General features: G+C 38.7%; 1 protein-coding gene across 9 annotated transcripts in view; it reads right to left on the bottom strand.

Annotated features, from left to right (window-relative positions):
* LOC124146653 (metastasis-associated protein MTA3-like) overlaps positions 1–13,956 on the bottom strand; it is a 50,955-nt gene that overhangs the window by 6,528 nt on the left and 30,471 nt on the right. The window contains exons 9-17 of one of the 9 annotated variants that reach the window (XM_046517048.2): positions 12,763–12,951; positions 12,478–12,552; positions 12,062–12,120; positions 11,396–11,481; positions 10,183–10,332; positions 9,148–9,180; positions 7,904–7,965; positions 5,627–5,852; positions 421–615 (exon numbers count right to left, since the gene is read on the bottom strand). In XM_046517048.2, the coding sequence (XP_046373004.2) occupies positions 421–615; positions 5,627–5,852; positions 7,904–7,965; positions 9,148–9,180; positions 10,183–10,332; positions 11,396–11,481; positions 12,062–12,120; positions 12,478–12,552; positions 12,763–12,951 (1,075 nt within the window). The remainder of the gene's footprint in view (positions 1–420; positions 616–5,626; positions 5,853–7,903; positions 7,966–9,147; positions 9,181–10,182; positions 10,333–11,395; positions 11,482–12,061; positions 12,121–12,477; positions 12,553–12,762; positions 12,952–13,956) is intronic. The other 8 variants (XM_046517056.2, XM_046517049.2, XM_046517050.2 and 5 more) reach the window with 8 other exon arrangements.

The raw sequence follows: 13,956 nt of genomic DNA, 5'->3' as shown, positions 1-13,956 counted from the left end.
AAATCTTCATACCACCCCCAAAAGAAAAAAGAACTAAAACAATGCAGGGTTTCAATTTTTTGGAAACACATTACACAATATTTGGTCAGAAATGTCAAAATGCATATGAGCGTCCTCCAACCCTAGAAAAGGAAGCCATTTTTCATGTGATCGTGTCCTCTTACACAATTTCGGGAGCTAATTTGGCTACACAAAATTGGTAATTCTACTGGGAACAAGTCAGCCTTAGATGGGAAACAAGTCAGATTTAGATGGGAACGAGTAAGCTATACATGGGACATGTCAGTTCTTGAATGGTATGAGATGGACTAAAAGACTGGGTTGGCAAGCTGAAGATCGTATGACGAGACTAGAGGCTTACTTACAGCACACTGCATCTACAGCTACAACACAGGCAGACAGAGGACAAAGGTAACTTACGTGGTGGGTGAGGCGGGGCAGGGAAGGATATCCTCTGTTCTCCACGAGGCTCACCTGACTTGCGATGTAGCAAGGAGGGTTTCTCCACACTTATATCTATGCCAAGGCGACACACTACAGGTTCCATTGTCAAACCACGAATCTTTCCCGAAGTGGGCAGTTCTATCTTCCCAACCTCTGTCACACGGCCTGAGCCTGTGGGAAAGACTTGATATGAGAAATTTGTAACCACACAGAAAACAAACGAAACCCACAAATAAACACAACATGAAAATTTGTGACTTTTACAAAGTTTTATTGTTGATGATCAGAAACTGAACAGCAAAATTCCCCAAACTTGCAACAATGAAAATAAAGACGAGAAACAGCAGATACTTTACAGAAGCAATGAACGATTATTATCAGCAGAAAGAGCATCAGAAGCCTAAATATCTGACACTGTAGCCACGAGGAGGAGACTATATGTGACAGTCTGCTGTGACGTAGGTCTTACTATAGAGTAGATTAAAGTTTTGGAAGAGGGATTGTATAGAGAGGTGTACCTGTCTCACTCACTTCTTGGCTTGCAGGACGAGCAGGTGCCCCTTCTCTTTCTCTCTCTGCTATACAGCATTCACAGGGTGCCTGGTCACAAAATCTCAGGAACAATTTAGTGGTGGAGATAGTTTTTTTGCAAGGGAAACTGGCCATGTTCTTGGAGATTTATGTGCAGAATTTGATGTCGCCACCAGACTGTCACATATACTTGTTTTCGATTTCTGCACTTTGCCAAATAACGGAATGATTGTTTGTGAGAAGCTCGGCTTTTATTGCAAGTTAGTATTAAGCTATCAGAGAACAACTGCTATTTGACAAGCCAGAAGCGATATCTAAGAAATTGAAAAAGAAAATACATAAAGGAAGAAAATAAAAATACATGACAATTACGATTCGGCATGAATGATTTGAAAGCCATGAAAGGAACAGACATCGCCCACTAAATATAACATTCTAGAGATTGTCCATGACACAGGCACCCTTCAGTGATGGAGACATCTTCCCCTAGGTGGCCTCCTGGCTACCACAGTATGTGTATAATGCTGGTCATGTGGAACAATATACAACTTGGATACAATACAGAACAATCAATGAGCAAGGTTCCCTGGCAAAGAATAATGTAGATTTCTTTGGCTTTTTTTTCTCCAAAACCACCCGGCTTCGATTTTTATTTTAAAAATATTTTCACGTCAAAACTACTAGACATAACTACAGCCAATTCATTTTTGGTTGGAGCAAAAGCCGAATGCTTTCAAGTGGAGTGGCCTACTGATGCAGCAGACCAAGTCCACTGATAACACATCTGAGACTGTATCTCGCATCTACATCCAGACATATTTTCACGTTATAGTGACCCAAGGAATCCTTGCTCATTAAGTGTATCATAGGCAAGAATACACAGTTGTAGACATTCACCCCTTCTTCATTAAGCCAACATGCAGTTTACAAAGACAGAGAAATTTGAACAAAATATTCTGAAGAACAACATATCCACAGGATAGACATCCTGTAGCAGTTTTCTGGTTCAGGATGTCAAGGCTGTTTGGTCAAAACCAATGGGCAAACAGACCATGGAAGCTTTATTTAACCAAATACTTCATTTACTTCCCAATGAGCTGATAAATATTACACATATTTCATATAAAACCAAAAAGTTAACTGAAACAGTGACTATTCGTTTGAATATGAATCATATGTTTGTAAAATATGATTCGAACCTTGTAGTACCAGAATCTTGAAAACCTCAAGAGATATTGTCTGGAATCTCAAGAGATTTTCAAAGAAAGGACGAAAACCAGTTGTGATGTTTTTGTAGAATTTTATTGCTGACAAGTGTTACAAGGCTATGTTACATGGCTGTTGGTTGTCTATACACACATGCAAGTGATCTAACTAGATGATGATGATGACACTACGTAATATCACTGATGGAAGACAACATGAGTGATGAAACTAGGACCAAGATAAGAAAACCTGTACAAATGTTATAGAAAAAATGTCCAACTTGGTTCATACAATGTTTAAGGAGGAACTCAACATCAAGCTATGTTACTACATCTAGATACACAAACATTGGCAAAATAGTCAAAGTATGGCTTTCAGGACAAATAATTCTTAAATATTGAATAGCACAAAAATCCATACCCTACACAATGATAGACTACAATGAAATTCTACAGTGAAAGGATAGTGGTTCGAGTTTGTTCTTCACAACCCTCAATGCCCAGCCAGCTTCCTGCATATGTACGAAACTTCATTCATACCAACATATTGGTTTTGATTGATAAAAAAATCCAAGCTTTTTCTCGTGACTATGTTATTGCTTTCTTGTACTACAGAGATTGACAACAGGAACTATACTTGTCTGAACCGAACAGAAACAAATTAAGGATTCGGAAGTCCAACCACACAAATACTGACAAGTATGGAGACTTGTGAAGCTTCTGAAGACGGCAATGTCATGAATCAGATTTAAGGATATTTCGATTCAATTATTTGCTAAGACGAATGGGTAGCTTTACCATTAATTGCCTTGATGAACTGCGTTGATGAGGAAATCAAACCCAGGGCAAGACTCTCACAAACCAACACTTCACCTATAGAGCTACCTCAGCATTCCACATTAACTCTTGTTGCAAATCTCATCTTGAAAGAGTTGTCCAAATCAAGAAATTGGTTCAAGAGCTTTAAATTTTTCCCTCTATATAGGTTCATTCCTATTGTCAAATTTATTGGCCAAAATGTGCAGGACACAACAAAAGGAATCAGTCATTGTCTCAAAGATGACATGAAAATATCAAAAACTGCCATGTTTCATAATCAATGTCCATACGGACATAAACCCTGTCAACTTCCTGTTGGGAAAGGCACAACAGCATTCTTCCAGGAGTAAATCCATACATATATCTGCTATATAACTATTGCTGTTAAATCAACATCTTACATATTTGACTGAGGACCTGAAATGCTGCAAGCAAATACAGCTGCATGTGTGTTTATTACCCACATGTCTATAAATAACTGAGTTCATCAAAATCGTATCTGCACTTGTGCAAATATCACTTCACGCACCAGTGTGTTGTTCACGTCATCCGGACGGCATTGTTGACACCATTCAAATCTTATTGTGACATCAGGTTAGAATGCCGTCACTCTAGAAACGACGTCACAGCTGAAGATTGTTCACGTCAATCGACAATTGCGATTTTATTTTAATACGGTGATAGTGATCAGTGCATTTTTCTAATGGGGAGCTCAAAAGGATAACAAATAATGGGTAATGAAGATATTATTTCACTCGCATGTGTGTCATGCTGATTTTACTAAACTCATGTAATGCTCTCACTCTCACTCGGGAAATACAAGAATTCTGACACTTGTTTTGTAAAATCATTATTACACACATGCTTGTATAATAATCTGTCAAAGGCCAATGTCATATTGACCAAGCCAATTTTATTTAGCTTCTACTCTCCAAATATGGAGTGAAAGTGAAAGCTATGGCATATTGATCAGGCAGAACTGTTGTCTCTGTATTTGAAGGAGCAGGGTTTCGTTGAGATTGCCTGGCTGTACTACTTTGCTGCAGTTTGTGGTAAAACCAGCAGCATGTATTGGTCTGACAACTGGACACCAGTTTGGTGGTTTGAATGCTGCAAGATTCCATGCTATCTCCCGATTAAATACCCTGCATGAGCTGCCCAGTTATTTCAGACAGAATTGGCAACAATTCTCAATTTGAGCAAACGGATCATTGCAGACTCATTACTTGACTCTTCCCAAAATGAGTACAGTGTTACTGGCAAGATGTTGAATAAGACTGAAACGTATGTAGAAATTCAAACTCATTGTCTAAGCAAAACTTAATAATGGTTTGAATTAATACTCAATACAATGTATAAATAGATAACACACTAAGGCTAGAAGCTGATAGAAAAACAAGCCTTCCCTGAAGGACAAGAATACAAAGTTAGCAAAGAAAATAACACACAATGCCCTAGTACCAGTAGCCCCGAGAGAGAGGGTCTCCATGGTTTCCACACCATAGGTATCGATTAGCGTCAGAATAAGTTATAAAGTTACACACATCATTGTCATGCAACTGCTCCATGGAACAGCACTGTGAGGGATATGATGTCGGGGAGTTGGGGAAACCTTGCCGTTATTGGTAAAACAAACGATAATTTCGAAATACCAGACAACCTGTATCAAACTAACAAAAGTCTGTCACAAAACCTTTCAGTTGTTTACAAAGATATACAAACAGTCGGGTTCAAACATTGTCAAATATGTAATTACATTTTCAAATGAATATCATTTCCAAATGTAAATTCATTTTATAGCCATGTCCTCTGTGACAATACAAAAGTATGAAATGTTGACATGTGACGTATTGTTGGATCCCCATCACAAGCTCCTGTCTGCACTCAGGGCACCCGGCAGAACTAGGAACATGAGATGAAACACTACAAAATTCATCTATGATTGTTTTTGCGAAACAAATCTAATTCTACTCTTCATGTACAATTATCAATTCATCTGGATGAAACACTATGGAGTTGATGAACTATGCATTTTTAATCTTTAAAAATAATGGTGATGAGAAAGATTAACTGGTCTGACGATGAACATGTTCCTAGTTCCAGATGGCACAAAATGTCGAGTTTGTTCGCTAAATGTTTTTTCAAATGTCGGATGACAATTGCCAGGTTTGCCCACCGAACTGGAGCTTGTTAAGTCACATAATGAAGGCATGTCCATCTGCCAACACTGGATTTGTCTTAAACTTCACAGCAAACAAATCACCATTAATCTGTAACAGTCTGTTGGTGTGTCCTCTGCTGCCGTCAAAAAGAATTGTTTCTCAAACATGTGGTCGTCATGATGAACAACCATATTGTCCTCTTGAAGTCCCTGCCATACAGTGATGGGACCCATGTTCATCGGTTGTGTGCTGGCACAGCGCTGATTGGGTTCAAGCGGACATTGTTGGGGGTCCCCGATGACAGGTTGTTGGGGGACACATTGTTACGGGAAACATTATTGGGGGACATGTTGTTGCTTGCTCTCTCAAATATAGGTTTGGAAGCAATCATCTCTACATCAGACCTATCATAGTCACTGTAATCATTTTTATCTGAATAGTTGGCGACAAGCCCATTCAACTTACATTCTTGCTTGATAGCAGCAATGTTTATTGGTATGAATGGACATCTGGCCGCATGTCTTGGGCGCAGGATTTCCTTGCAGAGTCGGCGAGAGATTCTGGTTAGCGGTGTGGTGACAAGACAGAAGGCGGCTCGGGTCTTCATGACAGGTCGGGGGCTACCTGACCTGATAGCCAATCCATGAGCTGTTGCCAGGTGCCGCGCCAAGTGTGCCTTCAATTTGAAGTCCTGCATTAAAGTCAGGTCATTCAATCACAAACTGCTCACAAGCATCATGCAATGAACAACAACATGTACTGTGGCCAACATCATTAGGGACAGATAAGTTCTAGCAACCCTTACTCATGTACTTGGACTGTCGCCTGGCAACAGGCATTAATCATAGTAACAGGAACTGTTTTCACTTAAGATCAATTAAATTTGAAAGAGGGTTATTAACTTCAAGTATATACAAGCATAATGATCTATCTATTATAGTTTATCCGTAATAGTTTACATTCTGCTGGCAATAGTACACGACACAACATCAATTTTACAAGCTTGGGGAAATCACAAACTACTTCATCTTTTAGCCTCTATCAAGGAGTATGTCCAGGAGCCGATGGCGGGGGAAAAGAAATTTGTATCTTAACCCCACAATTACAAAAAGAAAATTTAAAAAATAATTTCGAAAACCTGTATTGTCAGAAATGCAATACACGCAGTCAAAAAATGCAATCATATGTCTTCGACAAAAAGAAACAATTAAAGGAAGAGAATATATCATTATATACAAGGGTTATTTGATAGAGCTACATATGGGACAATATAAACTACAAATAGGGAACTAGTTCCATATTTAGATAATGCTAATCATCAGCCCCAAGGAAAGTCTCTCTAACTCTTTGTGGACGTCAATTAATCATGAGTACACAATGCTATTTAGAAAGTGGTCAAATGTAACAAATGTCAATTTGTGATAACACTTTCTTAGTAAAGTACAGATTCTCGTACTTTTAGGGGGGGATGAGTCCTGTCCAGGATTCGAACCTACACTGCCAGAGTAAGGCACCTAATCGCCAGCACACAAAGTCAGCGATTGGTCGGTTAGATTAGGTACCTCACTTTGGCATTGTGGGTTCGAATCCCGGACGGGACTCAACCCCCAAAAAACGTACGAGAATCTGTACTTAACTAAGAAAGTGTTATCCCAAATTGACATTTGTGTCATTTAATCAGCTGAACAATAAGAACTGACATGAATGCAAACTGCAAGCCAACAATACAACATACAGGCATGAAAATCTGTCTCAATCATAACATGACAATGTCATAACCCTGAACATCTTCAGCAACAAAGTATATATAAGCCACTCAACCACTTGCCAGACACATCTGGTCATATGTCAACTGTATCCCTTTGAAAAGTGGACATTTTACATTTTTGATAGTTTTCTAAACGGTATATTTTGTACATGTAATCATTATTCTAGGTCATTTTTCTTGATCACTCAACTTGAACAATAACCATCAAACAAATTTTCATCATTGCTGTTGAAAACTTTATTTCAACAAAGGTGTCTCTCCTTTAGAGAATGCATGATCATAAATAAAACTGTCATGTAAAGACGGTTTATTTATGAGCAAGGTGTCTAAAGATAAGAAACAATTTTCTTAGCCCCAGATATCAGAGTGAGTGAGTGAGTGAGTGAGTATGGTTTTACGCCGCTTTTAGCAATATTCCAGCAATTTCACGGCGAGGGACACCAGAAATGGGCTTCACACATTGTGCCCATGTCGGGAATCGAACCCGGGTCTTCGGCTTGACGAGCGAACGCTTTAACCACTAGGCTACCCGACCACCCCCAGATATCAGAAATATTGAAAATCATCAATAACCAGTTACCTGACATGTCTGTATCTAACCTAGGCCTGTTGCACAAAACAATCTTGGCTACACAACGATCGTAAGCCTATTGTTCAAGTATGAGAGTTATGACCACCTTTGTGCTTAGATAGCTTTGTGGAATGAAGCTTAATTGCTGACTGAACACTGGACCTTAGGGAATTAAATCAGGACATCGGAAGGATTTCATGCTATTCTAGTAACACAGGCCTCCTATCACTATGCATACTTAAACAACTCCATCTATTCAGGTCCGTATTCAAAGTTTTCACAACACTACTGTCCACAAACACAACAACCAATTCTCTAAACCTGAACATTTCAACACTTCTGAAACTATACACACCAAAAACACATCAAATTGACCACTACACATACTAACACTGAAACTTACCTTGCCGCAACCAGAGATAGTGCATCGGTGGCTTCGGATGGCATTCATCTGTGCAACCCTCTCTGTAATAGGAACAATAATGATGAACTGTCGCCCTTCACGAGTCCTTCCTACACCTACCATGACACTACTCCAACTTACAATGGACAGTCTCACCTAATGCATTACCCTGTCTGGTATGCTATTGTAAAAACTACGTACAATTAATATTTGGTATGCTCAACACTATTTCTTACAATGTCATGAAATATGCTGTAAGCCAATGCTAAATACGGAGAAAGAAGTGATTTACAATACTTATCATGCAACTTCCACCAAACAATTCCGCTTTGAAAATCTATTTCTACCAAATACTTGGCATTCATCATCATTGGATTTTTTTCAACACCTCAAAAAAAAAAAATTGTATAAAGTTTATGGAGCTTTAATACAAAGAGGTGGGCAGGGCTATTGTCAGCATCACATTGCCACTTGTGACCATGATAAAATTTGGAGTCCCAGGCGAATTCCATGCTTCTGTGATTGTTGGGGAAAAAATGCAAAGGTATTAATTAACTGTGATGTACAAAGTAGAGTGGACAAAAGACAATTTTGTTAGCAGTGCTTAAATGACAACAGAATTGTGTAGGAAGTCATATGGCATATAAAACATATAATGGAATCTGACGACTATGGTGATTACTGTCTGAAAGTAAAGGACATAGATATTACAAAAACAGAAAACACCACATTTTTTGTACTGAAATGTTTTTCAACTTTTATGAAGAGGAATTCTTTCAGTTTTTCTCAAAGACTTCACACACTTTTTCCACAGAATTCGCTAGGGACTGACCTTGGCAAGTCATAAAGAATTATATGATGATGTAATGGTTACTCTGGGTGGACAATAATTGTGATGGCAGATAGCTCTGCTGATTGGCTGGACATGTTCATAAGTTTAGTTTTCCAAAGCTGAAGTTAAAAACATGTGTTAGGCAGCAGTCTAGACGTATAGATATTGTTAAAAAAAAATAATGAAAAAAAGTATTTCATTCCATGATGAAGAAAGCATCTACAAAATAAGCACCATCAAAAATATATCTACAGTGACTCAAAAAGCCATTCACATACAATAATGCAAGCATTGCAAAATGTAATGGTAATTGTCTCAATGCCAGGCAACATATCTGAACACCTCAGTAACTTGTATCCTGGCTGTCAACTTAACCAATGAAAACATGTGTTATATAAGGTGTATGTCTAACCTTGTCTTTGATTGGGTGCAGGTCTCTCACCATCTGCAGGCAGACAGACAGGAAGTGAGTACAAGCAATTAAACAAGAAAGAAATCAAAGCTGTATCACTTGCATAATGCTACCAACAGAAAACACTGACATGCAACAACATTGATAATATACCGACTTTTGATAATGCAATCATAAATGCCAGTGCTGAAATACCAACCTAACCAGAACTTCTACTTCTTTTAAAAAAACAAACCCTATTGATAAGAGATAAACCTGACCGTTGAGGTTTTCAAAGTTGACAGTACCTGTTGAAAATTAACAGGTTAGGAAATTTGAAGCTTTTTACAGGTTTTGAAAATTAAAATATGTCGCGGACAAATTTCTGACTATTTTCCAAGTTCACAAACTCCTCAAAATAGAATCTTCTCTGAAAGTATCTCTTTCAAACAAATAATTTCTTGAGTGACACAACAGCCAGCACAATCATGTCTGAACTTGTAACCTCTGGGTCACCAAGACAATCCATCGTTCGCCAATGTGTGCAAAGATCCATGCTTTAAAGGTACAATGAGACACAATCAGCCCGATCACTTAGGTCAGGAACAAACCAGCCACTGGTTGAGAGCGAGCAGAAACCCACTCTGACCTGCCCTGTAAATCCTAAATTCATTTTGTACTTTGTAATTCACATGGTTCAACTGAAATGCATCTTTGAGTCGCCACATTCCATCAACTACTGTCAAGTACTGTTATATCAAAAGTTCAGCCTTCCATTATTCTTCCACCACATTCTCAGGGGCATACTTTGTCTAGTATTACACAAGCAAAAAGCAGCAAATCACCACCAAGCAGCATCTTACTCAAATTGTCATGCATCAAATAAAAAGGCATATTAAAAATCTATTTAAAAATTAAAACAAAAATCCTACTGGCTAAACCATAAATTACATGAATTCCACCATCAACCGCATATCCAACCAGACAACACCCTTGAGAGTAAACAAAATACATGTAGTGAGAGTCCGAGGGGGCAATTTGAATAAATTTGAATACCAGTGGGTAAACTATCTCCATAGTTGTTAGTACCTAGCCGCGTAGGCATCTTGAGGCCGCCATACTTCTTCCAATAGGACCAGCAGCATGAACAGAGGCGACACTGAAGGTGGGAGGGGCCCCACGAGTACCACTGGCTAGAGTGGGCAGCTGAAACAAACAGGGCTTACAGTCAAAGCGAGTGTGATCATGTAGAGGTGAACCGTTACATTGGTGTACCGGTGCATCGTGAGTTTTCATGAGACGATATATGATAAATTCTTTTCTGTATCGATACAAGATGATACATTTTCTAAAATAAATTACTTGCTACTCATTGAATGATCCCCAGCGTTTTTGTCAGTCAAAAGTCGCAAAATGTGTTGTGATTAGCATTTCAAGTTCACTCATAAATATTGCCGCTACAAACATGTGTCTACAGCTAGCTTTTCCTTTCAAACTGCTCTGAAATACATGTATTCATAGTCAAGAAGTTTCCAAGCGGTTTCGACATAAATATGCGAAGCCCAATACATATCGTATCATGAGCTATGTATCGTGATGCACTTTGTGTCGGGACCTTGCCTTATTGTTTCATCCCTAGGATCATGATGTCTTGCCATAGCCAGTTGCAGTACCGTTTGGTAATGGGGATTGCATCTACCACCAAACCTATGACATACAAGGAATGGATTGTGAGCCAGTCTGGTTCTACACCACTCTCTTGTTCCAGCCACACCATGGCAAGGGACACCAAAGAAATGCTGAACCAATGTGTGGAATCAACACGGCTCTTTGGAGTGAGCAAGTGGGTGAATTTGGTTTTACACCGCATTTTAGCAATGTTCCAGCAATATCACAGACGGGGAAAAAGGCTTCACACATTGTAGCCATATGGGGAATCAAACCCAGGCCTGTGGCTACCTCATCACTGCTCTCTGGAGTAATGAACTTGAACGCTTGAAATACTGGGCTACCCAAATGCCCTAAACTAAGCAATGTCCACAGTAGACTGACATTATACCTCTGCAATTAAATATTTTCCCTCACCTCAGTAGCGAAGGTTCTGATAATGATAATTTACAATATGAGTAAACAAATAACATATGATGACATTCTACTAGAAGAAACATTTCTCCTACACATATCAACATGGTTAATCTGTGCATTAAAGACACTACTTGAATAAACATGTTTGAACTGGTGTCACGAGTAAGAGGCATGTGTTACTGACTGTAGCAGCTCTCGCAGGCCCTCCCGGACACCTGGCCATCAGCGCCATTCATCTTGTTGGACAGTGCTGCTGGGTTGGGTTTATTGCTGAAAAAGTACAACAATCAATTACAGTCTTGACCAGCATGGGGATTGAGCAGGCTTAATGCTGAGTCAGCAATATTACAGACACTTTAAATCTGGAACACAAATAGGTCAAACAAATGAAAAAGATAAACACCTTAATCCACAATGGTTAATTTTTCACACATACTCTCAAATCAAAGCTAAAGGTAGAACAATGACTATTACATCAATACTCACAAGTTGGGAATATCATATCAATACTCACTAGTTGGGAATATCAAATCAATACTCACTAGTTGGGAATATCATATCAATACTCACAAGTTGGGAATATCATATCAATACTCACTAGTTGGGAATATCATATCAATACTCACTAGTTGGGAATATCATATCAATACTCACTGGTTGGGAATATCATATCAATACTCACTAGTTGGGAATATCATATCAATACTCACTAGTTGGGAATATCATATCAATACTCACAAGTTGGGAATATCAAATCAATACTCACTAGTTGGGAATATCATATCAATACTCACTAGTTGGGAATATCATATCAATACTCACTAGTTGGGAATATCATATCAATACTCACTAGTTGGGAATGTAAACCTGCTTTAGTTTACTCTCAGCTTCAGCAGCTTTTATTCTTTTCTAAAACAGAAAAAAACCAACATGTTTTCAAATACCTTTTTCATTTTCTTATCACATTCTCAAGAGGAATGTTATATACTTGTAGACAGCAAATTTCCTATGAAAGATTAATTTGTAAATATTATTCATACCATCACTATTCAGTAAAAGTCAAAACTAAGATCAGGGGAGATAACTCTGTCAACCTTCAGGTCTTGTGAGTTTCTACCCTTTGTTATTTTCCAACTTTTGTTGATGAAGGTGTAAATATATACTCCGAAACGTTGTGTTCCTCATAATAAAGAAGTTGACATCCATATATTCTCTTCCTTCTGTCAACCTTATTTAACTGTTATTGTCACTTGATAAATGTCTCACCTGTTGCACATATCTATCTGTTGTTTTCCACATATAATAGTACTCTATAATACTTTTCAGTGACTTCCATGGTAGCTGGAAAAAGAAAATAACATCAAGTGAGCACAGAATAAAACAAGTCAGACAAACTGTGAAACCATCCTCTAATATACCTGTGTTGACAATTTTTTGCAGCCTGTAAAAAGCACCATGTTATTACAATCACATGGGAAATTTACAGATGCATTTAAAGCAAGATGATGATTCTACTTTAGGTTAACAAAACGATCAAAAACGAATACTTACAAAATCTTGTCGAATATCATTGAAGTCTTTGCCATATTTGTCTAATGCCTCCTCGAAGAGGTTTGCCTCGGAGGCAGACCACTCCTCCATCTCGTCGCGGCATAGGACTGGGCCTCCCTCTGGCACAAGGCTGGCAACTGCTTTTGCCAAGTCGTAATTGTGTTTGTGTAACGTGCACATTGCATGAAACTGTACAAAGAAAAGAAAGAATTCTTTAAAATTGTGCTCATTCTACTTTTATTTTTTGTTTGTTGTTTAATGCCGCACTCAGCAATATTCCAGCTATATGATGGCGGTTTGTAAATAATCGAGTCGGGACCAGACAATCCAGTGACTGTCATCATGAGCATCGATCCATGCAATTTGGATCAATGACACGCATCAACCAAGTCAGCAAGCCTGACCACCCGATCCCAAAAGTCGCATCTTACAACAAGCATAGTCGCCTTTTATGGCAAGGATGGGTTGCTGAAAACCTAGTCTACCCCAGATCTTCACTGGTCACTTTTATAAAGATCCTAGTCAACTCTTGGTAGGAATATTTTGAGTAGCTAAATTCTGGCAGATGTCACATGAATAGTATTCAGTACTCCCACATTAACAGCTTCATTCCAAATAAACACAAGCATGAAATACTCACATCCCCCGCGAATATGACATGTCGGGTGTGTGCAATGCATTAGCTCCTGAAAACTATGTTCACAAGGCCTTTTTGTAAAGAAATATAGTACGTTTTTCAAGATCTGCTTCGGAAACGAGGACTACCACCATTTTCAGTCTTAATCAAAGTCGTTGCCATGGAAACCCGAAAAATAACTTTTAAAAAAAATCCCAAACTATCAAAAGGCACCAGTTCACCACTAGACCTATCAATGTGCAAAATATGGTGAAGAAAAATGGTACGGTTTTCAAGATCTGCTCCGGAAACGAGGACTACTACAATTTTCAGTCGTTGGAATGGAAACTCGAAAAATATTGTTTTTAAAATCCCAAACTATCAAAAGGCACCAGTTCACCACTAGATCTATCTATGTGCCAAGTTTGGTGAAGAAATATGGTACGGTTGTCAAGATCTGCTCCGAAAACGAAATGTGACGGAAGGACGGACGGACGGCACCCATTCCTATATCCCCCTTCCACTTCGTGGCGGGGGATAATAAACATAATCACATTCCATGAGTGGGTTGTTCCCAG

This window comes from Haliotis rufescens, unplaced genomic scaffold, assembly GCF_023055435.1.
Source record: "Haliotis rufescens isolate VD_foot unplaced genomic scaffold, xgHalRufe1.0.p SCAF_3, whole genome shotgun sequence".
Classification (NCBI taxonomy): domain Eukaryota; kingdom Metazoa; phylum Mollusca; class Gastropoda; order Lepetellida; family Haliotidae; genus Haliotis; species Haliotis rufescens.
Note: the sequence above shows the minus strand (reverse complement) of the source record. Positions and strands in the feature narration are given on the sequence as shown.